The 26280-nt window shown below is 38.8% G+C and overlaps 1 protein-coding gene across 7 annotated transcripts in view; it reads left to right on the top strand.

The window, feature by feature from the left end:
• Positions 1–931: 931 nt before the first annotated feature.
• Positions 932–26280, top strand: part of LOC126364371 (protein tramtrack, beta isoform-like) — a 434570-nt gene continuing 409221 nt past the window's right edge. For all 7 annotated transcript variants that reach the window (XM_050008048.1, XM_050008052.1, XM_050008054.1 and 4 more), the window contains exons 1-3: positions 932–1143; positions 1454–2010; positions 15915–16109. In XM_050008048.1, the coding sequence (XP_049864005.1) occupies positions 1480–2010; positions 15915–16109 (726 nt within the window). In that variant the 5' untranslated portion in view covers positions 932–1143; positions 1454–1479. The remainder of the gene's footprint in view (positions 1144–1453; positions 2011–15914; positions 16110–26280) is intronic.

Raw genomic sequence — 26280 nt, 5'->3', positions numbered from 1 at the left:
GACCACAACAGCAACATACGCACACGGCAGATAAAAGTTGCAGAAAGAGAAAATCTTCGTGTCAGTTATTATCCACATACTTCGAAGTGTGCAACGATAGAGTGATGAGGAGGCGATAAAATTTTATTTTTCGCTTGCATTATGTCTGTGATCTATATGAAATGAAATGAAACGAGCACCAACATAGTCCCAAATATGAAAAAAATATACTGATATTCATTAATGTAAATTACTTTACTGTTTGTTTAGAACAGATCAAAATAATTGGAGACATTGAAAGATTAATAACTGAAGAAAAACACTACAAAATAAATTATAAGAATGTAAGATTATATTTGAAATGAATGTTAAAATGAAATTGAAACCAAATTTGCACTGCAAAATGGACAAAATCCGCAATTTTCTCAGTGTCAACAATACAGCACATTTTTCGTATTATTATATCATCACAATGCAAAAATATTGTCAAGAAATGCCGCTTAATATCTATAAGCTAAATGGTTCCACACTGGCGTACAATAAACACCTTCACATGTGACCAAACGAACAAGCACTTAATTTTATGTGTACCGTACGACGTCACGTTAATGTCAGAAAATGGTTGAGGATATTTTCTTTACCGAATCACTAGAAAATTATAGAAATTAATCGAAGTGTGATGCTAGAAAAGTGATCTACTTTAAAGGATATTACGCTCTACTCCTGAGGTTGGAGCAAGTCGTTTTTCTGCTTCCTTTAAGTGCCGTATCAACTTCATTTTAAAGATAATTATATTTTTTTATATATACACAACCCAATTTTGAGATAAAATAATTACTCAGACTTTTTGTTGTGTTTTTATGATTTTCTCAATTTGGATTTTTACAAATATGTTGAAACGAAAACTGAATGACATTACTGTGGATCGTATCAACGGGAACTGTATTACTACGGAAAGAGACTTGAATTCTGTTTTCTTCAGCGTCTTATACGGAGGAAAGAAATGAAGTAAGCTTTCTCGTTTACCGTTTCTGTAATAACTTAACTGCCCATATAATCGAAAATGAATTATTTGACTTCTCGACGTGCGGCAGTGTGCCCAGAATATAGGGGGCAGTGACCTTCAGGAAGAGTGGTGATGTTATTGCAAAAAGTTTGCAGGAGGTAAGTAATTGTTTGTAAATACGAAGAAAGCTAAGGAAACACTTGTCAAGTACTCATAAGCTGATGGTACTCAGAAAAAGACTTAAATTTTCGATTGACTTTGACTAGTCGTCGTACAATGTGATGTTTTGATTATTAAGTTTTCTTGGAACTCTTTAATGGCGGTTTCACATTATGCTATGAGCTATTAACCCCATAAGCGTAGCATTTTCATGATTGATAGTAACTTTCTAAATTCCAATTCCGTTCACTATGTAGGCACTTGGAACAAAAGTATAATGATACACTGACAGTCAATGCTTATTTCCAGATTCCAACCAGCTTTTGTTAGAAATCATGGATCAACAATTCTGCCTGCGATGGAACAATCATCCAACTAATCTTACAGACGTATTGAGCAATTTGCTACATAGACAGGCTCTTGTTGATGTTACCCTGGCCTGTGAAGGTGAAACGTTTAAAGCGCATCAGACAATCCTATCAGCGTGCAGCCCTTACTTTGAAAGAATTTTCCTACAGAATACTCATCCTCATCCAATAATATTTCTGAGGGATGTCCATTACACAGAAATGAGGGCCTTATTGCAGTTCATGTATAAGGGAGAAGTGAACGTTAGTCAGAGTTTGTTACCGATGTTTTTAAAAACTGCCGAAGCTTTGGAAATTAGCGGTTTGACGCAAGGTGCTGTAAAGAAACCCGAAGACAGGACAAGTCCCACTCCCGCCGTCTCTCCAGCAAGAACAACGATCGAAGAACGAAGTAGTGCCGGTAGTCCACCACCAGAGAAAAGGAAAAGAAAGACTTCTGGAAGTTGTGAAGTTCCCATGACTGGGAACAATAATGAACGGTTCCTGGGAGATGCACAGGTGAGTAACTTAATTTATTTAATAATAATTACTCTTGGATTTATGGTTACAAATATGTTTTGTTTACAATATTAGTTACAGGTGTGTCACGTTAGAGCTTTGTTTAATGATAGTAGTTTGTTATTTTATCTGGTTTTGCTAGAACTCCTTTTCTTCTTTCCCCTTTTGTTCCTTTTATGGAGATGACAGGTTTCTTTTGGAGGTAAATTTACCATTTGACGGGAAGTAATCTGTTTAACATCCGAGCTTTTGATGGCATATTGTCAAATGTAAAAATAATGTTAAAATTGCTTTTGATAACTTGTGCAGAACTGTTAACATGGCAGATGGGCCTACAGTGGGAAGCGTGAGTGAGACTTGAGAAATGTACATGGCATCAGCAGTAGACACTTCTCTGCATGTTGTTACTTTTCAATTGGATAAGATATTAATAACAAAGAATACCCACTGCCACTTTGACAAATACGTTAATGAGTCCTAAAAGTTGCCTACATGATAGAAGTCAGTTACAGGAATTTAAGTACTTGAAATATAGCAGATTGCATGAAACCTTTAATATCACTTCACCATCTCATAACCACATTGTCACCTTTCAGCGTAACATGAGCCTTGGGATACATTGCAGATCAATGTCGCCACAGCTAAGATTTCATTTTCACAGTCTTTGGTTTTCCGAGCTACAACTAAATTGTCAGCTTTCAAACTATAGCCTACTTCTGGGCACAGTACAGATCAGTCTATTACCAAAGCCCAAATTCCAAAAAATAAGTGTCGTCAGTGACGCATTCTCTTCCTCCTTGCACATGTACAGCATCACACAATTATTGGAAGAAACTGACATCTGGTATTGATAGGTTGGTCTGAAGCTCTATCCTGTTTGCAAAGGATACGTCTCAGTGTTGAATAGCACATTATCAAAAAAGTGTTTCACACATACTTTCACAGTTAAACAATTTAATTTAATTGAACCTCCAACATTGGACATAGGATTTTATCAGGAAATAATCATGTGGACTGTGACATCATATGTGCAAAGAGAGAGAGAGAGAGAGAGAGAGAGAGAGAGAGAGCAGGACATTGACATAACATTTATTTTCCTTCTGTGTCATAATTTGAACTGTAAGTTGTGTAGTAGACTAATCTGTATCGAAGTCTGTGGTCTTTGTTAGGTGGGAAGGTATTAATCTGGATGGGAGTTGTTGAAGACAATGAATGTAATGTCATGAGAAAATTGCAGTTCTTGTTATGACATATTATACACGTACATCCTCCCACCCTTCCACTCCGACCGCTCCCCCCCCCCCCCCCCCCCCAAAAAAAAAAATGGTTTGTCTGCCACATTGGTGGCATCGTGGGCCAATGTAGACGTAGTTGTGTGGGGGAATTCAGTAAAACCATTTATTGAATAACCTAGTGGTATGGGTTAATTACATATTTCTATTCATTACATAACCTACATGGCCATTTAAAATTGAAGTGAAATAAAATTTCCTTTAAGAATAAACTTCTCATACAATGTCAGATGGAACATTGGTATTAACCAGTGAAAGAATTCTTGTATTATGAAAGACAGAAATTGTAAATTGAAATTTTTTACTACATAAACTGATTACGTATTTTTGTAGTTTATAATTGGGCCAGCCCATTGCAAGTGGTCTGGTTTTGGACATGTTCTCCACTTGATCACCTCAAATTTCATTCAGATTTTGTGTGCTGGATTGTTAAAAGATTAAATGTAGTTATACAAATCTTTGGCCCAGGCTATGTGATACATTATAAATAATAGTCTCTCATATCAAACAAGAAAAAAATCACGGCAACATTTCAAAAATTTCAGTGGATGATTGTGGCAAAACTGTGTAACTTGGCAAGTGATTTTAACAGTTGTCATTGTGCATCTTCTGTAAGGCTTATGTCATTTGAGTCTCTGTTTTTGCTCCAAGCAACACTAATTAATGGACAAATTTTGTGATGACAAAATTTCTCACAAGTGTTAAATATCTTGAGCTTTTCATGTAGTTTGCTTAATAGGCTGTGCTTTAGTAACTTTTCCAGCCAGTAAATTGTTTGTAAAACATAAAAATTTTATCACTTTTGGGTTTGTGGATAGCTCAATCAGTAGAGCAATAGCACACAAAAGCAAAGGTTTTGGGTTCAAGTCTTCGTCCGGCACACAGTTATAATCTCCCAGGACACTTCAGTTCAGTAAGTAAATTAGAATAGTAATTAAGAGTTCCTGAATCAAATCAGAGAGAAAAGAAAATTATGATACAACTTGACTAACAGAATGAATTTGTTGTTATGAAAATTGCAGAGATGAGACAGCCTGGACAGGATAGACGATCATGGGTCTAGTCTTTAGACGAAAAACAATAACAACACTATTGAAACTTTACAGAACAACTTGTTTTATTTACATTCTGAGACAAAATAAGTGATATACATGTACAGACAAACAAATGATTGCGATTTCAGAAAATTGGATGATTTATCCAAGAGAAATACCTTCACCGATTGAGGAAGTCAGTAATGCAGTGATCAATCTCTGACCCTTATGCAAGCAGTTATACAGCTTGATAATGATTGGTAGAGTTATTTGATGCCTCGCTGAAGGATATCATGCCTAATTCCATCCAGTTGTCACGTTAGATCTCAAAATCCTTAACTTGTTGGAGGGCCCTGCCCATATTTCTCTAAACATTGATCAAGCAACCTTGTTGGCCTAGGTAGTGTTTGGCAAGCAGTAGAAACACACGACACATGCAGGCAGGCATTATATTGCTGAAATGTAAGCCCAAGATGGTTTGCTATGAATGGCAACACAGTGGGGTGTAGAATATTATTGACATACTGCTGTGCTGTGAGGGTGCCACAGATGACAGTCAAAAGGGGTCCTGTCAAAAGAAAGGTTGTTGGTCTTTACTATGGGCAACAGTCAGCTTGATATCCTATTGTAGTTATGAACATCTCCAGAAACGTCTTCGCTGTTCATCAGGGTTAAGTGAGACACACCAGTTCTACCCTATTCAATGAGATTCCAGGCTGAAAATATGTCTGGAGACGCCCCAGATAGTGGCCAATCTGACTGTTGCCAGCCATATGCCGTGACAACACGGTGCCATTTCTTTTCGCAGCAAGACCCTTTTTTTCTTGTCTGTGACACATATACAGCACAGGATTATGTTGACGATATTCTACACCGTTTAGTTGCCCTCAGTGACAAGCCATCCTGGACTTACATATCAGCAAGCTAATGCCTGTCCACACATGGCGAGAGTTCCTCCTGCTAGTCCTTGTGCTTTCCAAACCCTGCCTTGACCAGTGAGGTCATGGGATTTCTCCTTAGCTGAGAATGTTTTGAGCATTATGAGCAGAGCTCTTCAACTAGCTCAGGATTTTGATGAAATAATACACAGTTGGACAGGATTTGGCATGATATCCCTCTGGAGGACATCCAACAATTCTGTCAATCAGTGCCGAACCGCATAACTGCTTGCATAAGGACCAGATGTGAACAAATGCTTTATTGACTTGCTCAATTTGTAAAGCTCTTTCTCTTGATTAAGTTATCCAGTTTTTCTGAAATTGTCATCATTTTTATGTCTAGGTGTACATCGCATCTGCTTATTTCTGTCCCATTTGGACAAGTCCTTCGTAGTGTGTCATAGAAAATATTTCGTGGAGGAAACAGTGCTCTTTTAAATGGTTAATAAGTGAAGAATGAAGCATCCCTTTTGGGATAAAAGTTTTTAAATTAATGTACTTTTGCATTTTTTTCCAGCTTTAGCCCCCTGTATCACAAAAACTAAGCGATAAAGACAAAAGTAACAAAACTTGCTCAGATGGAAGAAAGCTTCTAGAACGGTCAGCAAAGGGGAGCTTGCTAAGCCAACAGTGTGAAGGGATCACGATACTTAAACTTGGCAGTAATTTTATTTTGTCCCTAAAAATTTACTGACTGCTTTGAGTGCCGCTTGGACTATAGCTAGAGAACTGAATGAAGTAATTCTTACAAAATATGCACAGTGCAAACTATTAAACCATTTTGCCAAGTTTCACAGCTTTACCACAGTTATTCACTCGCATACAGCATTTCAAACTTGGCTAAACTTACCAAAATGCTGCGGCAACATTTTACTGTCCATTACTGAAGATTCATTACTTGTAAGATACTAAAGACTGTGGTCCATAAATTTTCATACCTTTGTTTAATGCCTTGGCATTGGCATCCTACTTGGGATCCTTTCCACTCCTCCTAAAGTTGTGTTCCAATCTCCACAATATCCTAGTCCGTCCCTATGACACACCCAATCTCCACCCCTTGCCACAGGGATCGTATCCATGTGGAAGACCCAGGTGCAAGACCTGCCCATTCAACTCACCCAGCACTACCTTTTCCAGTCCTGTCACAGCCTTTTTCTACTTCATCAGAGGCCGGGCCACCTTTGAAAGCAGCCATGTCGTTTACTAACTCTGCTGCAATCATTATTGTAAAGCTTTTTGTGTTGGTACAACTACCAACCAGCTATCCACCAGGACGGCCACTGTCAAACTGTGGCCAAGAGCAAAGTAGACCACCCAGTGGCATGCTTGATTCCAATGGCTGTTTCACATTGTGGCTCATCTGGATCTTCCCGTCTACCACCAGCCTCTCTGAATTGTTGTGCCTGGCCTTGTCCTGCTGCCTTCTAGTCCTGTATGCTCCACCAGACAGAAAGGTCTTCCCCCTCACTACTGGTACCCTGCTATCCCTCTCTGTTCCCTGCGCTGCTTTCATTCAGTGGCGATTCTGAAGAAGGCTTTGGATGAAAGCTCAATTTGTATAGTCACTTCAATGTACCTGTCTGCAACACAGTGTGTTACATTTATGGTGAGTAGCATTCTGTATTTTTCGTAATTGTTGATGTTCCAAACTGGTCTTTCCCCAGTTTAAATTCTCATGAGTATGAACACTTAAAATTTTGAAGTTCTCACCCTGTTTATTATTTCCTTGCCATGTGTTACACTTATTGGTTTAGAACTTCTAGCTGTGCAGAACTGAATGTGTTGTTTCTTTTTTCTTAGTGAGACTATTTACAGAAAATGAATTGGTGACACTGTTAAGAACATTGTTTTCTATTTCTTATGTTGTTGTATGTGTAGTTGTATTGATTCCAAAAACATTGATTATGTGAAACCCAACTTTTCTCAGATGACAATAACCAAAAGCTTTGGATCAAGGCAGTCAGGTATCAGTGTTTCTTGATTTCAGAAATAGTCCAGTAATGATGTAACAAAAAGCCCTTTGCTTGCAGAAAGTGCGGTAGAAGATTTTATTTTTTAATCTTGTGTATATAGTTGAGGGTGTGTAGAATCCATTAAAACCTCATGACAAATTTGTGTGTGTGTGTGTGTGTGTGGGGGGGGGGGGGGGGGGGGGGGGAGATTCGCACTCTTTTCAGATTGTCATCTTTTACTTGGAAATCATGCATCCTACTAAAAACGTTACCATTACCAAAATGAAAGAGTGTTAAATTTTGTGTTGAATCACTACTTAAATGTCAGTTGGTGCAGCCATTGGGTTGGAATCAGTTAGCAAAAATCCATCATTTTTTTTCTGACTTGGCTAAAAAATTTGCTTGAATGCCCTTAGCTGAAACGCAGCTGCTTTAAGTTAAAAATTGCAAGTTATCAAAGGTGTAGAGCTTGAAATTTCATTTTTCTGCTTCAGGCACTGTTTAGCGTGTTGGGGTACAAATGCAGCAATAGTATCTGTTTTATGAGGATTAAGTGCAGCTGGCATCTCAGTACGCTAGAGCATGTAGTCTTTCTAGTTCAGTATCTCTTAACTCAAATTTAATCAGTTTCAATTTTCACAGGGACGTCTGCTAAGTTTCTCTCAATTAGCATTAATTTTCTCACCACAACAGAAGCAGTGTTTATTAAAATCAAATTCATTCTTGTATGATCGAAGATGGGATGTTGAAGTGCACGGTACTTGTCAGAAGTAGTACAATAACTCAAAACTGATTACTGTCTTTGAAAATATAAATAAACAAAAGGCCCTGCACCTTTACTTACAAGAGATGATCACATGGGAAGATTGAAAGGGTGCTGCTGAATTCAACACATTTACAACTGAAGGCTACTTCACCACTAGGCGAAGTGATAAATTTTGAAGTGGCTTATGGTCTCATATCAAAACAGAGCTAACTTTCATGAAGACAATGAAAACACTAGGTGGCTTGACTCACAGACGTGGTTTTCAGATTCTTTGCTCACAAAGTGGGCTTCAGGATGGCATCCTTCTACATCTACATCTACATCCATACTCCACAAGCCACCTGATGGTGTGTGGCGGAGGGTACCCTGAGTACCTCTATCGGTTCTCCCTTCTATTCCAGTCTCGTATTGTACATGGAAAGGAGGATTGTCGGTATGCTTCTGTGTGGGCTCTAATCTCTCGGATTTTATCCTCATGGTCTCTCCGCGAGATATACGTAGGAGGGAGCAATATACTGCTTGACTCTTCGGTGAAGGTATGTTCTCGAAACTTTAACAAAAGCCCGTACCGAGCTACTGAGCGTCTCTCCTGGAGTTTATCTATCCACTGGAGTTTATCTATCCACTGGAGTGTATCTATCATCTCCATAATGCTTTCGCGATTACTAAATGATCCTGTAACGAAGCGCGCTGCTCTCTGTTGGATCTTCTCTATCTCTTCCATCAACCCTATCTGGTACGGATCCCACACTGCTGAGCAGTTTTCAAGCAGTGGGCGAACAAACGTACTGTAACCTACTTCCTTTCTTGTCAGATTGCATTTTCTTAGGATTCTTCCAATGAATCTCAGTCTGGCATCTGCTTTACCGACGATCAACTTTATATGATCATTCCATTTTAAATCACTCCTAATGCGTACTCCCAGATAATTTATGGAATTAATTGCTTCCAGTTGCTGACATATTTTGTAGCTAAATGATAAGGGACCTATCTTTCTATGTATTCGCATCACATTACACTTGTCTACATTGAGATTCAGTTGCCATTCTGTGCACCATGCGTCAATTCGCTGCAGATCCTCCTGCATTTCAGTACAATTTTCCATTGTTGCAACCTCTCGATACACCACAGCATCATCTGCAAAAAGCCTCAGTGAACTTCCGATGTCATCCACCAGGTCATTTATGTATATTGTGAATAGCAACGGTCCTTTGACACTCCCCTGAGGCACACCTGAAATCACTCTTACTTCGGAAGACTTCTCTCCATTGAGAATGACATGCTGCGTTCTGTTATCTAGAAACTCCTCAATCCAATCACACAATTGGTCTGATAGTCCGTATGCTCTTACTTAGTTCATTAAACGACTGTGGGGAACTGTGTCAAACGCCTTGCGGAAGTCAAGAAACACGGCATCTACCTGTGAACCCGTGTCTAAGGCCCTCTGAGTCTCGTGGACGAATAGCGCGAGCTGGGTTTCACACGACCGTCTTTTTCGAAACCCATGCTGATTCCTACAGAGTAGATTTCTAGTCTCCAGAAAAGACATTAGACTCGAACATAATACGTGTTCCAAAATTCTACAACTGATCGACATTAGAGATGTAGGTCTATAGTTCTGCACATCTGTTCGACGTCCCTTCTTGAAAATGGGGATGACCTGTGCCCTTTTCCAATCCTTCTAGAGACCTACGGTACACCGTTGCAAGAAAGGGGGCAAGTTCCTTCGCGTACTCTGTGTAAAATCGATCTGGTATCCCATCAGGACCAGCGGCCTTTCCTCTTTTGAGCGATTTTAATTGTTTCTCTATCCCTCTGTCATCTATTTCGATATCTACCATTTTGTCAACTGTGCGACAATCTAGAGAAGGAAGCACAGTGCAGTCTTCCTCTGTGAAACAGCTTTGGAAGAAGACATTTAGTATTTCGGCCTTTAGTCTGTCATCCTCTGTTTCAGTACCATTTTGGTCACAGAGTGTCTGGACATTTTGTTTTGATCCACCTACCACTTTGACATAGGACCAAAATTTCTTAGGATTTCCTGCCAAGTCAGTACATAGAACTTTACTTTCGAATTCATTGAAAGCCTCTCGCATAGCCCTCCTCACACTACATTTCGCTTCGCGTAATTTTTGTTTGTCTGCAAGGCTTTGGCTATTTTTATGTTTGCTGTGAAGTTCCCTTTGCTTCCGCAGCAGTTTTCTAACTCGGTTGTTGTACCACGGTGGCTCTTTTCCATCTCTTACGATCTTGCTTGGCACATACTCATCTAACGCATATTGTACAATGGTTTTGAACTTTGTCCACTGATCCTCAACACTATTTGTACTTGAGACAAAACTTTTGTGTTGAGCCATCAGGTACTCTGTAATCTGCTTTTTGTCACTTTTGCTAAACAGAAAAATCTTCCTACCTTTTTTAATATTTCTATTTATGGCTGAAATCATCGATGCAGTAACCGCTTTATGATCGCTGATTCCCTGTTCTGCATTAACTGATTCAAATAGTTCGGGTCTGTTTGTCACCAGAAGGTCTAATATGTTATTGCCACGAGTCGGTTCTCTATTTAACTGCTCAAGGTAGTTTTCAGATAAAGCACTTAAAAATATTTCACTGGATTCTTTGTCCCTGCCACCCCTTATGAACGTTTGAGTCTCCCAGTCTATATCCGGCAAATTAAAATCTCCACCCAGAACTATAACATGGTGGGGAAATCTACTCGAAATATTTTCCAAATTATTCTTCAGGTGCTGAGCCACAGCAGCTGCTGAGCCCGAGGGCCTATAGAGACATCCAATTACCATGTCTGAGCCTGCTTTAACCGTGACCTTCACCCAAATCATATCCTTACATGATATTTGTCAGAAAACTGAAGAATTATGTGGTGTATCATCAGGAACAAGCGAGCAGCATGTGGGTTTAAGAGCTTCATGCAGAGATCGAAATATAGCACACAGTGACAAACTGAATGATTGGAAGTTGAAAGACTGACATTTTTAAAAATTTAATCCTTATGTATGTAAGCAGTGATGTGATTGGTGATGAATTGTAGATTGTCATGAAGCATTAGTAGAAGGAATTAAAGGGACCAGCACAATTAAAGGAGAGAACTTTAAAAATGTCTCATTTAAACATGATTCCAATGTATTAACACTTGCATCCTGCACTACGGCTCTCAAGATAAGGAAGAAGAGGATTCCTACCATAAACCCATTGACATTACTTCATAGACTGCGTGTTATCAAGCAGTTCGATACAGACTTGAAATTCTGTTTCTCATTTGAGCTTTCCCACAGCACTATTCACAGAAGTGTTTTCACACCTCTCCAGCAGAATTAAGTACCCAAAATAAGAAGCTGTGTGGTGAATAGTGGTCACCTTCTCCATAAGGTTGTATGACACATCAAAGAAAAGTTTGGAACCATCTGACTGGAATATGAAACCTCTTTGAGAAAGCACAATGGATCCAAAATAAGTTATATTCTATGGCTACCAAAGTGATGCTTAACAAAGGGGAACAAAGTGCTCTGAAAGATCACGCCGTTTATCAGTACCAGGTTCTTCATCAGATATCATTTTTTATGAAAATAAAAATGCTGCAGTCACACAGAAGAAATTTCTCGCATATGAGAGCAACAAGAACCACCTGGTATTAAAAGTGCTTAGGCAGAAGAAGATGGGGATTCATTAATTGTGGAAACAGCTGTTTCCCAAGTTGCTGAGTCTGACAATGTGAGCGAGGACATTGACATGCTTGTTCTCATAATGGGTCGAGGAAACAACAACTTGTACTTCCATAAACCGGGAAAAGAGAAATGAGCAAGATTGCGGCATTCCAGTAATTCCTTCAGTTTTGATACTGAATTGGCCTTTTCATTCGTGCCGTACAGGATGTGGTACCACATCCTCTTTGGTTTCTGCCAGGTGCCATCTTAACTGGGAAAAAATTGATCCATGCCAGCTGGGTTGGCAGAAAAACTTAGCAGGTTTGTTTCCTGCTGGTATGACTAAAAATGCGGCACCACACATGTCGGTGAAGGTGGTTTCCTGCACATGCAAAGCAGGATGCGCAGCAGGATGTGGATGTTGCAAATGTGGACTGAAGTGCTCCTTGACGCGCAAACACTGTTATGGCTTATCTTGCGAAAACACCCCAGAAATTGAGCTTGACAAGGATGAGGAAGAGATCAAAGATATGTTCCAGGATGGGGAAGTTGGCGAACATGCTGCAATAGATTATGAAGATTGGTTTGCAGGACCGTTACCTGCTGCAGTCTTCCAAACGACGTTGATGGAATTGAAATTTGATAAAATGCGAATCTGTGCTACATAATTTTTTTTTCTTCGTATTGCCATGCCCTTTGATTTGTTCGTTTGTACAAATTTTTTATTACTCATAGTAAATACATATTGGTCATTAGCATGTACATGGTTTTCATTTTAGCAGCCCACTCTTACCAATTAAGGCATTGATAAAAATGTATAAAAAACATATGAATGAAGAAAAATAAAAAGATATATATAGAATACACATATGTGCTCATCAGAGAAGCATCTTCCCACTTTAAATTTCATTTCATTGAATAACTTAAAAAAAGACAAAATGGAATTACTTTGGCTTTCAAGTGTGTGAACGCTTTAATAGTGCCTGAATCTGAAAACTAGATATTTTGTGACATGAAATTTCATGCTTTACAACAACAACAACATTGACAACTTGACATTTTTCATTTGGAGTAGCCATTTTTTGAGTTATAGGCGTTGGAGATGACTTTTAGCCAAGTTGATAAAAATGAACAAACTTTGACAGCTGATTGTGGTCAGGTGTCTGTGCTGATTTTGACATGTAAGTAGGTCATTAAACACGAAATTTAATGCTCTTTAATTCTGCTAATAGTAAAATATTCATTAGGATGCTTAATCCCGAGTAATAGGTGAAACCTTGAAAAAATGTCAAAATGTCTTGGTTTTTTGATACATAAAATTTTCCCGAGGGTTTTATAGGTCGAAAACTTGGATTTAACATACTCTCAACTATATGCACAAGAAAGGAAAAAAAAATCTTCTACCTCATTTTTCGTAAGCAAAAAGTACCCCTTACTGGACTAAAAATCATTTGATTCAGTGTCACACTTACGCTTATTGTGGAAAGCATGATCATATGTGAAATTTGTGACTGGATTGTGGACTTTTTGGTAGGGAGGACACAACATATTATCTCAGATGGAGAGTCATTATCAGGTGTACTACATGGAAATGTGTGATGGGATCCTTGCTGTTCATGTTGTATATTAATGACCTCTGTGAGCTTGTTAATAGTAACCTCAGATTTTTTGAAGACAATGCAGTTATTTGTAATGAAGCACTGTCTGAGTGGAGCTGCATAAACAAATAGATCTTGATAAGATTTCAAGAATGGTACAAAATATTGACAACTTGCTTTAAATGTTCGGAAATATAAAATTGTGCACTTCACAAAATGAAGAAATGATGTCTCCTGTCACTATGACATCACGGACTCGCTGTTGGAATCAGCTAACTAATGCAAATAGCTATGTCTAACATTTTATAGGGATATGAAATGGAATGATCACATAGGATCAGTTGTGGGTAAAGTAGGTGTTAAGAGTACGGTTTATTGGTAGAATACTGAGGAAGCACAATCAGTCTACAAAGGAGAGTGCTTACAAATCACTAGTGCGACCAATTCTAGAATATTGTTGAATTGTGTGGGACTTGTACCAAATAGGGCTAACAGGTGATATTGAACATATACAGAAGGGCAAAATGAATGGCCACAGGTTTATTAATCTGTTGGAATAATAATTTTTTCTGGAGGCCGTATCGAAGGTCACAGGTTTGTTTGATTCTTGGGAGTGTCGCAGAGATATTGGAGGAACTGAACTGTAAGACTCTTGAAGATAGACATAAACTATCCCGAGAAACTATATTACCAAAGTTTTAAAAACCAGCTTTAAATGAGGACCCTAGGAATATATTAAAACCCTCTACATGTTGCTCATCTAGGGATCATGAGGTTAAGATTAGAATAGGTACTGCATGCACAGAGGCATTCAAACATTCTTCCTGTGCTCAATACATGAATGTACTGGGAAGAAACCCAAATAACTGTACAGAGGGATGTACTACCCTCTGCCATGTAGTTCATGCTTTCTTCATACTGATGTTTTCAGGGGTTTACTGAGTGGATGTCATTAATCTTGTATCAGCGTGTGTTATCAGCTGCGGGTCTCATGAGACTAGCTGCAGTGCAGTATCGATGTATGAACTGTTAAGTTACGGAATAAAAATGTGTCCAATTTTGAACTTGTGAATTGGCTTGAAAATATTACAAAGATTGTTGTTGTTCAACTTCTGCACCAGGTCATGAATGTGTCTCTTCTTTGAGAGCTTCGTAATCCATAAATTTGATGTGTTCTACGTTCCATATCGTGTCATTATTGTAAGATAGTAAATTTCCCACTTAAGAGACCTATTCATGTTCAACTAAATGTATTACGTTGGGTTATCTGTGAACCAAGAACCATTCTCACCAATACAGTAGCTGATTCGTTATTCAATCCCTGTGCTGTATAATTACAGTACTTTCATCACAGCCACATAAAACAGTGTTGGAGTAATATGGTACACTCAGTAATAAGTTGTTGTTATATACTGTACAGGGTGATCAGAAACAGTCTGAAAAGCTTGTAAGGGTGTTGCTGGACAGGCTGTGGTGAGAAATAACTTGTTAAAAAAAATTGATGTGTGCGCCCTTTCCAATTTATGTAGCTTTGAAGCTAGCCAATTGGCTCAATGTGTGTGCAAATTCAAGCACTTTACATGCTAAAATATGGTAATGCACTGACAGCTGTGGGTTCATGAGTTAACCAATTATTGAAATGTTAATTACCAGTTAAAGTGTGCCTTTTTAGGAAGCGATAGATTTAAGCTAGGTAGGTGAAAGCTATGTTTGTTCAGTTTAAGGAAACCAAACAAAGAACACGTCTGTCGAAACATCCTCTGGCAGGCTGTTTGAACTTTTGTGTGTGGCTACCTTATTGGTCAACTTTGGTTATGAATAACTGGTGCAATGTGTTCAAAATTTTTTTCTCAGCCAATTATTTCATAGCACAACCTCCCCTGCAACATCCTTACAAGCTTTTAGACTCTTTCTGACCACCAATTATTAGAAATGTGTCCAAGTATGGAACCTCAAAGAAAGTCAAAAGCTGCACTACCCCAGTTAGTTGCAAGTTAATTGCCTTTTGATTTCAGTTTTCTTTTTCAGCCTTCTGTGCCAGAATGAAGATGCATCATTGTCCAATTTGAGTTATTTTGCTGTCATTCATAATAAAGAGTTCAGAATACTCATCGGTGCATTCAGGATTCACCAAGACATGTTCTTTAAAGCTAATGTAATTTGTAACAAAATAAAAATATGGAAATGGAAAAAAGGAGGAGAAAGGAGGGGGGGGGGGCAGGGAATCCTGCAGCTTTATGTGTGTAACTATTCTTAAAGTTTCCTATCTTTTAAGGCCTTTTCCCCATTTGGGTATGAAAAACAATGTGGTACATTTAGAATTTAAGAAATTTTTCAAGCACCTATCTGTCTGAAGCTTTTCTGTACCTTACTACTATATTAAGGAGATAAAGGCATTTGCCATATGTAATAATGTGACACAGGCAGAAGCCATAAGTTACTGTGCGTGATATAATTTCGTAGTTAAACTTTTTAAACTTTGTTCAGTCAACTCATATGCCACTAAAGTAAGGTATTGTTTTCAGGTTGATATGCCACCTGATCTTCAGTACAAACAGGAAATATAATTTTAAATAATAAATTCCTTTTTATAACAGGCCGTTACTGTGTATCTAAAACTTGATTGCTAATTATTTTTCATCTTTTGTGAAAAATGCAGATGCCCCCACAGTGTAGTTACAAAACGAGCAGTGCGCCAGCTCCTCTACCTAAACTCCACCCCATATCATCAGAAGTAGATGAAGTTGTGGATATTGCATCATCACCTCCACCAATCAAGGAAGAAGTTGACTCAAGTCCACAACCTGATTTTAAGGAGTCTTTCCATAATGCTGGAGACATAAAACCACCTCCTGTAAGTATATTATTTGTGTGCAATTTCTTTGTAATGATTCTGCAAGCTAGCTGTGATTCATTAATTTACTTTTATTGTAATAGGACATTCATTGGCCTTTATGGTGTATGAGACAGTTGATGCAGTGATAGAGATTTAAAAGAATGATTATGATATGTGCTAAATGTATGTAGTAGAAAAAGGGTTTAATATTTATATTTTCATTTTATGTGAATGTTAACTCTGTTGTAACACATTATATTAGTTTGAAAATACGGTGGAGTAGGACCTACATTTGAGAAGAAAACAGCTTTCATCAGTAAACTGAAAACCTCCTAAGACTACTGACTCTTTCCTGAAAGGTAAGAGAATTATGAGGGACATTCAATATGTAATGCACCTCATTTTTTTCTCATCAAATTTTGATTCAAATATGCATCGCTTGTGTAGAGGAACAACTGAAAGCAAATAAATCACGACATCCGGATGCAATCCTGGTTTGGTTTCACAAAGAGTTCTTTACAGCATGGACCCCATACTTAACTTAGATTTATTGAAAATCTCCCACCCAGTGTAAAGTCCCAATTGACTGGAAAAGAGCATAGGTGACTCCTGTATGTATGAAGGGTAATAGAACAGATCTGCAAAATTACAGACCAGTATCTTTAACATTGATTTGCTGCAGAATACTGGCACGTATTCTCAGTTCAAATAGAATAAATTTCCTTGAGAGGGAAAAGCTATTGCCCACAAAACAGGACAGTTTTAAAAAATATCGCTTGTGTCAAACTCAGCTTCACCTTCAGTCAGGCATTTGAAAAATGCCTCACTGCCACTGTTAACGAATGTGCAAACATACAGATTAGGCTCCCAGCTGTGTGAGTGACTTGAAGACTTCTTTAGTAACAGAGCCCAGTATTTGTCCTGAACAGTGAGTGTTCATCAGACATGAGGGTATCACCAGGAGTGCCCCAAGGGAGTGTGATAGGACCACTGTTATTTTCTATATACATAAATGATAGGGCGAATGGAGCAAGCAGCATTCTGCGGCTGTTTACTGATGATGCCGTGATGTAAGGGAAGATGTTGTCATTAAGTGTGACTGTAGGAGGATACAAGATGACTTTTAAAAATTCAAATTGATTGTAATGAATGGAAGCTAGCTCTAAATGTAGAAAAATTTAAGTTAATGCAGATTAGTAGGAAAAATGAATCCATAATCTTTGAGTGTACAGCATTAGTAGTGTGCTGCTTGACACAGTCACATCAGTTAAATATATAGGCAAAGCAATATGAAATGGAGTGAGCGTGTAAGGATTGTAGTAGGCAAGGCAAATGGTTGACTTAGGTTTATAGGGAAAATTTTGGAAAAGTGTGGTTCACCTGTAAAGCAGACCACATATAAGACATTAGTGTGACACATTGTTGACTGTTTGAGTTCTTGTCTTGGGATCCACACCAGATGTGGACTGCTTACCAGTAGGTTTGAACACTGGAGGGAAGGCGATATTCTTTTCGACAAGCACTATTGAGAAAATTTAGGGAACTGGAATTTGAGGTTGATTGTAGAATGATTGTATTGTTGCCAGCATAAATTTCGCGTAACGGCCACGAAGATAAGATTAGGGTTAATATGGAAGCATGTAGACAGTTGTTTTCTCCACTCTATTTGCTAACAGAAATTATTAATACCGATACAGGTTACCCTCCGCCATACAACATACAGTAGCTTGTGTAGTGTGTTTGTAGATGTAAGTGTAGGAGTAGAATTAATGGGAGCTCAAATCAGAACTAATGGGTAACTTAACTGTTGTATGTTAACACCAGTGTGCAGAAGCTTAAGTAATAACATAACTACTGCCCAACTGTTGGACTGAGTGTGTATGTCATGCAGTGGACTAACTGGCATGCATACCAATGTGACATGTTTACTTCCTCCTCTGGAGTCATGGTCACGAAAAAAGGAACTATCAGCTACACAGCTGCTGCCACTTGCTTAGTGTCTCTCCATATTGATGGAATAACAGGATATTAGATCCCTACCCTCTTCAACCTGCCGAAAGGAAAATTTTCATCAGAGGTTAAACTGGGAGTAGCATTGTAGGGGAGGTGCTGAAGGGGTAAGAGAATTTGGCATCTGTGCCGATGGCCCATTGGCGATTGGTGGAGGGGACAGGGTCTTAGGGGTGTGTTTTTCTGGTGGGAATGGGATTCCCAGCAGTTGACTGAAGTGGTTCGACCTCTAATCTTCCTATAATCTGTTGCCACCTCTGGCTTATACCTGACTAATCATGGGCTGCGCAAAAATCAACTTTGCTGACCTTCTCAAAGAGGCTGTGTGGTAACCTGTGGTGACTGTCCTTTTTGAGGGTCCGTGCCCAGTGGGACTCATAATAACCTTGATGTCAGGTCAGCACACATCAGTAATTGTGGTTAGGCAGGGAAAAGATAATGTTTGTACTACAGTTGTTGAGTCTCTGGCACATAAACAGTGGATGATGGGAACACAATTTGCAGTGACCACATATATCTGGCAAACACACCCACTGCAAGTTTGGCTTCCACGATAAAGATCAGACGTTATGGAGGTGTCACTGCTGATGGGTGCAGCTGTAGCAAATCAAGGATTAGAGGACTTCTTGGGCCATGTAGTATCTTGTCATCCTGTGACACTCTGCATTGTACCTCTTGCCATGGCAATCAAACAGTAGGATAAAGCTTGCTTTTTCCTATTTCCTTTCCATGTACGTACATAATCTTCCACTAAGACTGTGTACACAGTAAGCCACTTTGTGCATCCAATGGAGTAAAACATGCTGCAGTTAGGGGTACATACTTGCATTGACTAAGAAGCCAATTGTAAATAATATCTCTCTCTGCTCTCTCTGTCTGCTCCCTCCCTCCCTCCCAGTTTCTGTCGATGTAGGTAACAGACAGCTCCTACATTGGGCACTGAAAATCTTACAGGATCATTCAAAAAGAAATGAGCCAAAGACTGTAAAAGAAAAACCTCTAATGGTATCAAAATGCCATTGCCTACACAGAACAAGATGTGCTCTCTATAACAGTGCTGAGGCTCCATACCTGCTCTAGAGGGACGTGGGTGCATGCCAATGAGGTGGCAGAGTGAGCACATGCACACGTTGACCGTCCACTGCACTTAATAGTGCTGGAAACAGGGAAATAGGGGTTCAAAAGAAGAGCAAATGACGGTGATGCATTTCCTTATAGTGGAAGAAGTCCAGGGAACAGAAATTCATTGAAGAATGACGCAAATGTATGGAGAACATTGAATGTCCATTGCAATTCCAGTGCTCAATCTTACTATGGGGCAGAGGCTGTCATCATAGCTTGCTAGTTCTCGTAATGAGAGCAACCACCTGCTGGACAAGAGTATTGATAAAGAGATGTAGCATTCCAGTTCATGCATCATCAGCCAGTGACATCTGTCCTTCCTCGTACCGCTTGTGCCCCACCTTGGGCCTCGTAACGGACATGGAGTACTCATTGTACACTTATGCCATTCTGTGATGAACTTCCATTACCTGCACTCCTGCTGCTGAAACGAAATGCACTACACCTCTTTGCTCTTCTTTTGTAGCTTCCATTTCTCCGTTTTCAGCCAGCTAAGTGTGGTAGATGGTCAATGCGCACATGCTCACGCTTCCGTTACATGTCATGCCCATGTCACTGATAGAGGTGAGTTTGGGGCCTCAGCACTCTTTATAAAGACCGCAGTGGCAATGGCATTATATTCCCTTCAACAGTTTTCAGTTTACAGTCTTTGACTCATTTATTTTTTAATGACCCTTGTAAATTAAACTGTCAGATTCTCAGTGTCCAAGCAAGGTGCCTTAGTGGAAGTGAGAAAGATTGACAGATGTACTGCCCGAGTGAAGCTTTGAATTAGGCTTTAGGTAGGCCTAAATAATTTAATGAAATAGCTTTACTCTTTCTTGCGGGGTAGGGGGTCAGCATTCAAAGTACCATCTTGCTGTCCTGATTGAAGGTTTATACAATTCTTTACATAAATGTAAGTTAATGCTGGGGTGGCTCATTTGACTTGGTCATCACTGGTATTGAAGATATATTCCAGTGATTAATAAGATGGTTCAGAAGTGTTGATGGAAATCATCTTCCAGAAACATTTGTCAGATTGAACTATTCTCAGCCATTGGTTCATAAACAGTGGCACCTTCTTCTTAAGTAACATGGATATGATTAACTTTTGATGGATAATTATCTAAGAAATTGAAAACATATGATGTTAGTGTTTCGCCATTAAATGTGGCTTTTGTGGCTGGCTATAATTTGTCACTGCATAATGTGAACTTATGAGTTGTGATGCCACAACCTATTAATTTTGTACATTCTATTAGCAGAATCAGAAAAAATCTTATTGTCTACATTATTGGGATTTTAGGCAATGTTCTGTACATTCAGTATTACAGATTGCTGTTGCCATTCAATTTACTGCTATCACCCAAAGTATGGAAACTTCAGCAGGTTTTGGGAGGCTATCAGGTGCTCTTGGGACTAATATCTAATGCTGGTTTGTTCACAATGGTAAAGAAAGGTGGGCTATAGAGTGTTACAGCAGCAGCTGTTGTTGTAGAGAAGCTGGCCAGGACTAGAAGTAATTAGTGAACACATAAATACAGTAACCAGAAGTTTTACTTAGCTTGTAGCTTTCCCCAATCATTGTGAAGAAACTTAACAAGAGAACAAATAGCAGTAAAGTCCAGCTGTTCTGAGAGGGAAACTAAAGAGCATTGTGCGGTGTCAGATTCCTGCTCCTAACACATGTGCAAACTATCAAAGGCTGATTGAGAATGAAGACTGTGACTGAGACTGGACCATGTAGCTGGTGCCGGCCACTCTACATTGCAGTGGCAGAGGGCACTTGTAGTCTGAGCTACTGAAGGCATGGCTCAGTGGGTGCACCTCATTGGATCCGCCGGTCGACGTGTGAGTGCTATTGGTGTCTGTTGGAAATGTATGTTTCTATTACCAGCAGTCAGGCGACGGTGGGAGTGGTATTGAACTATGATACCACAGCCATCTCCTTATTTGTTACTAACAGTATCATGAGTTACCAAAAGATGATGTTTTCAATCTCAGAGGTCTTGTGCAAGACTCATTTGTGCATTAATTGTGCTTCGTTTCTGGCAGCAAGCTTTTTATGGTTGTATTTACTACTATTCGACTGAGCCTTCCGTTTTACTAAATACTGTAGTGAGCATTTATGTTTTATTTATCATTTCCATCTAAATGTCAATAAAAGTTTTTCTTGCCTTCTTTTTTAATGAAATGAAATGGTTATTTGAAAAACTACTATCTTGTCCCATATATTAGAAAGCTCAAGTAAAAAAAAAAAAGGTATTTAAGCAAGTTGATTCAGCAGTATGTTAGATGTTTTAATTAAAAACTGGATTTTCATGGAAATGCTCTGTTCCAAATTGTGACTGTTGTGATAAGAATTTAGGTTCTGCATAAACACGAATTCAGAGAATGAATAGGTAATCATTTTGTTCTATGTCTGATCCAAATGTACTTGATACTTTCTTTACACTTCATAATTGGCTCATGGAGGTTTAGCTCTGAACTAAGTAAGGGCTAACTGAACACTTTTAGAGACACTGGGATGGAGGTCTTCAACCTCGACACTGACTAGGAACGTTTCTGTACATATGCGATTGATTTCATAAGTCCGGTAAATTTTCATGAAAGTATGGAACATTTTTGTTGTGCCTTCATGGTTGGTAAGCTTGATTATTCCAAGAATCGTATAAAGAATTTCAATAATGTGGAGTGAGTTCATTGTTGACAGCTGTCTTAAATGGTCAGTGTCGACTGAGATTGAAAATAGGCAATACCAAGTTTTGTGCCGTTATTAAACATTTTCATTTGAAGGGTTGGATTGTTGCACAAATCAAAATAGAATTAGATGAAGTTCATATGGACTTTGCACTATTATTGAAGACCATTTACTTTTGGATTAATGAATTTAAACATGGCCGGACAGACACACAAAACGAAATGTGCTCTGGCTCTCCAGTTGACAGTACCACAAAGGAAATCACTGACAAAATCCACAATATGGTAATGCAAACCACCAAATAGAAATTTGTGAGATTGCTAAGGCTGTGGGCACCTCACTTGAGTGAGTGCAAAATATCTTGCACAGAGAATTGGTTATGAAGAATCTGTTTGTGAGTGGGTGCTGTGATTGCTCACAATCGACCAAAAGCGCATCGAGGACATCATTTCAACACTTATGTCTGTCGTTATTTAAATCAGTCCACAAGACTTTTTGTGCCAATTTTTGTGACTGTTGATGAAACTTGGATGCATCGTTACAAATCAGAGGCAAAATGGCAGCCTGGCGAACGTGCACCAAAGAAGGCAAAGACCATCTCGGCAATTGCTAAGATGAGGGCCACAGTGTTTTGGGATTCCCAAGGAATAATCCTCATAGATTACTTGGAAAAAGACAAAACCGTAACTGGACCATATCATGCTTAGTTGTTGGATTGTTTGAAACATGTTAATTGAAAAAATAACAAGGCTGGCATCCAAAAAAGTGCTCCTCTGCCAGGATAATGTACCATCCCCATACATCGGTGATGACAGCGGAGGAAGTGCATGAATTGGGCTGTGAATTGGTTCTACGTCCACCCTATTTACCAGACTTACCGTATTTATTCGAATCTACACCACACTCGAATCTAAGCCGCACCTGAAAAATGAGACTCGAAATCAAGAGAAAAAAAAAAAGTTCCTGAATCAAAGTCGCACCTGCAATTTGAGACTCAAAATTTAAGGGGAGAGAAAAGTTGTAGGCCACACCTCCAAATTGAAACAAAATTGGTCCACTGTAACACGAGACACAATTTAGGTCGAATGGATGAAGGTGCAGCTACAGTAGTTTGGTTCAAGTCGTAAGCTTAGCAGTTAAGCTTTACCAAGTGGCCATTGCTATGCGTCAGGTGCTCCGTTTGTATTTATACGGGTACCCTTTTTTTTTCTACGTGCTTCGTCTGGTTTGAATTGATTGCTTATTTTGCTTTGATCTGATAAGTGCCGTTCTCTTTGTTATAGGTGTTTACGTCACTCTAAGCTGAAAATGCATTATTGTACTGTCATGCATTGTTTGTCGCATTCTGATGATGAGTGTTTACGACCTGTCGCCGCTCGCGGCATGGCTTGCTTTTGTGCGCGCTACCGCCGCTTACAATAAAAAAAAGAGAGGAATTGTCTCATTAGCAAAACAATGGCAAGAGACTGCAATTTTTTCTTATTTACACTGCTGCTTTCTTTGATAATGATCAACAAGAACCAAATAATAGACTGCGTATGATAGAAAATGTCCTGAAAGAGAGTTTAGCGAAAAATTTTCTCCGTTTGAAAATCATTGCAGACACCTCTTTAGTACATTACGTTCTGCACAGAAATTAGTCATCTTAGATTTAAAAATCTAGTCAGTTGCTGTGCTTCATTTCTTTCTGTATCACTATTCAGCATGAGAATAGTATGAATATAAACATGGCATGGTATGTATATTCTTCCTCTTTTGCTGTTGTCTCACTCGAGTTTCGTAGTTTTTTAGGCAGACAGGATTTAAATGAGATAGCAGCAAACATGAAGGGATACATGGCATAATGTTTACATTCGTATTATTCTTATGGTGAAGAGAATACTGCATGTGATTTCACTATTCATAAAAGTTCCTGTTAGCAACCATCTCTTGTCACAGATAGGAAAAAATTCAGAACGTAGAGTTGGTCATATTGACATACATCCCGAACAGTCTTGCCACTCGGATTTTCATAGTAGATTTTTAGTGATTACTTCAAATGCAGAGTATGTTGTTGTCGTCTTCAGTCCGTCGACTGGTTTGATGCAGCTCTCCACGCTTTTCTATCCTGCGCAGTGCAGAGTAGCAACACTTATAAAATAAGAATAAAAATAAAGTTAGAAATTAAACGCTGAAATTTAATACAAAATTTTGTTAGGTTTGTAATACATCTCATACAAAATGTTTAAAATATCAGTCATGATTCTGAATCACTGTCTCTCGATTCTTTGTTGCTCATTTCTTCATACAGAGCATCGTCCTTCATACCATCTAGTGCATTGTATATCAAACATTTTTTTAAATGCTTGTTGCACAGTCTGATTTGGAACACACTTCCATGCACCATAAATCCATTGGCACACTTGCGACAAACTTGTGGGTTTTACACGTCCTGTTGGTGTCAGTTGTCTGTCGCTTTTCGAAAGCCAGTGTGTGTACATGCGTTTAAGCTTCTCCTTAAATGGTTTATTCAAACAGACGTCAAGTGGTTGCAGAATTGACGTCGTCCCATCTGGAATTACTGCCAAGTTCGTTTTGCTTTCCTCTAATGTTTGTTTTACTGCAGGTGTTTTATGATGTGTATGCATCTAATACCAACAGACTGCGTAAACCAAGGATTGCGCCAGGATGACAATTCCACACATGCTTAATCCATTCCAGCACCATGTCCTCCGTAAACCGCCCAGTTTCATTTGCTCATGCAATTACAGTTTTGGAAACACTTCCGATTTTGGTAAAGTATTTCACTTGGAAACTGTGAATGGGAGTAATTTGTGTCCATCTGCTGTGCAAGCAAGCATGCTGGACATCCGCTGTTTTACACCCCCTGAAGTAAGAACACTTCTGTCTTTCTTTCCTTTGGTGTCAACCGTATAATTTGATGGCATGTCAAAATAAACGGGAGTTTGGTCAGCATTTCCTATCTGATCAAGAAGGTATTGCTTTTCTGTGCGCCGCCTAATTATGAAGCACTGAAATTCCGCAAGTATTTCTTTATAATTTTTCAGCAGCTTCTGTGGAACTGAAGTTCGCCTCCGAAGTGAAAAACCCCAGCGCTTCATAAACGGATCAATGCAGCTGCAACTAGCCTTAAAATTTTAGATTTTTTGCTCTCTAGCAATTTCATGTGGCTTAATTTTTAAAATTTTGGCGATCACAGGTGGGAATGTCTGACGCTTTTCCTTAACAAATTCATTTAAAATCACTTCTAGTGCATGATATTGACCACACTTTGGCCCACTAAATGCTTTCTTGCTACTTGAACATTCAAGTGATATGTCTCTCTGCAGTCGCCATCGCATGACGTTGCTCTCATCAATCCCGTATTGAAGACTTGCAGCAAGATTAGAACTTTGTTCCCCTCTTAAATTTGCCACTATAATGGAAGCACTTCATTATGTTTCATTAACACCAACAAGCACTTCACAAAATTCCGCAAGCAATAGGTGCTGCTACTTGAAATCTAAATGAGCCCCAGCATATCAACTCGTGCAACAATCCTAAAGCCTTGTTGGTGTTTTTGTGTAAAGAAATTTATTTTTGTTGCTATGAATATTTAAAAGGCTGTTACATTCGAAGATGAACAATATGGAATTTCTATTTACTTCGTTGGATAATGTTTGAAAATGCAGTGGTCGAAACTTGGGGCGGAGAAAAAAGCTTGTCTTCTACCTTTTTTTTTAAATTTATTTACTGACGCAGAGGTTTTGGTGCCAGTGTTTATCTTCGTGCTTGCAAAGCATGCCTGTGCAGCGCTACATATACTCGATGGCAGAAGTTAGTTGTGGCGGCACCTACCAACATTTTTCAGAACTCCTGCTTACTTTGCACTTGATTCTAAGCCACAAACAGTTCTTTGGACTACAAAAACTTGAAAAAAAAAAAAACTACTGCTTAGATCGAGTAAATACGATAGTCTCAGGTGACTTCTTCCTGTTCTGTAACTTGAATCATTGGCTTGCGGGAAAAAAAACTTTTCATCAAATGAGAAAGTGATAGTTGCAGTCAACGAGTATTTTGCAGAGATTGTCAGATTGACAGAACATATTTTTCTTATAGGCTGAATAAATGAGAGGATCACTTGACCACGTGTGTATCGCTCAAAGGAGACCGTCGAGAAGTGAGGTGGATTGTTTACGAAACAAACATTTGTTCTTGCTTTTTTTTCCAAACTTATGAAACCACAGTCAGTTAGGCTTTCCAAAAAAAAAAAAAAAAAAAAAAAAAAAAAAAAAAAAAAAAAAAAAAAAAAAAAAACTGCCTCAGAATAAAGTTCTAAGAATAGACCCTGAAAAGTTAAATCAAAATTAAGATAATTTTCGAAACACTAACCTG

This window comes from Schistocerca gregaria, chromosome 1, assembly GCF_023897955.1.
Source record: "Schistocerca gregaria isolate iqSchGreg1 chromosome 1, iqSchGreg1.2, whole genome shotgun sequence".
NCBI classification, from domain to species: Eukaryota; Metazoa; Arthropoda; class Insecta; order Orthoptera; family Acrididae; genus Schistocerca; species Schistocerca gregaria.
Note: the sequence above shows the minus strand (reverse complement) of the source record. Positions and strands in the feature narration are given on the sequence as shown.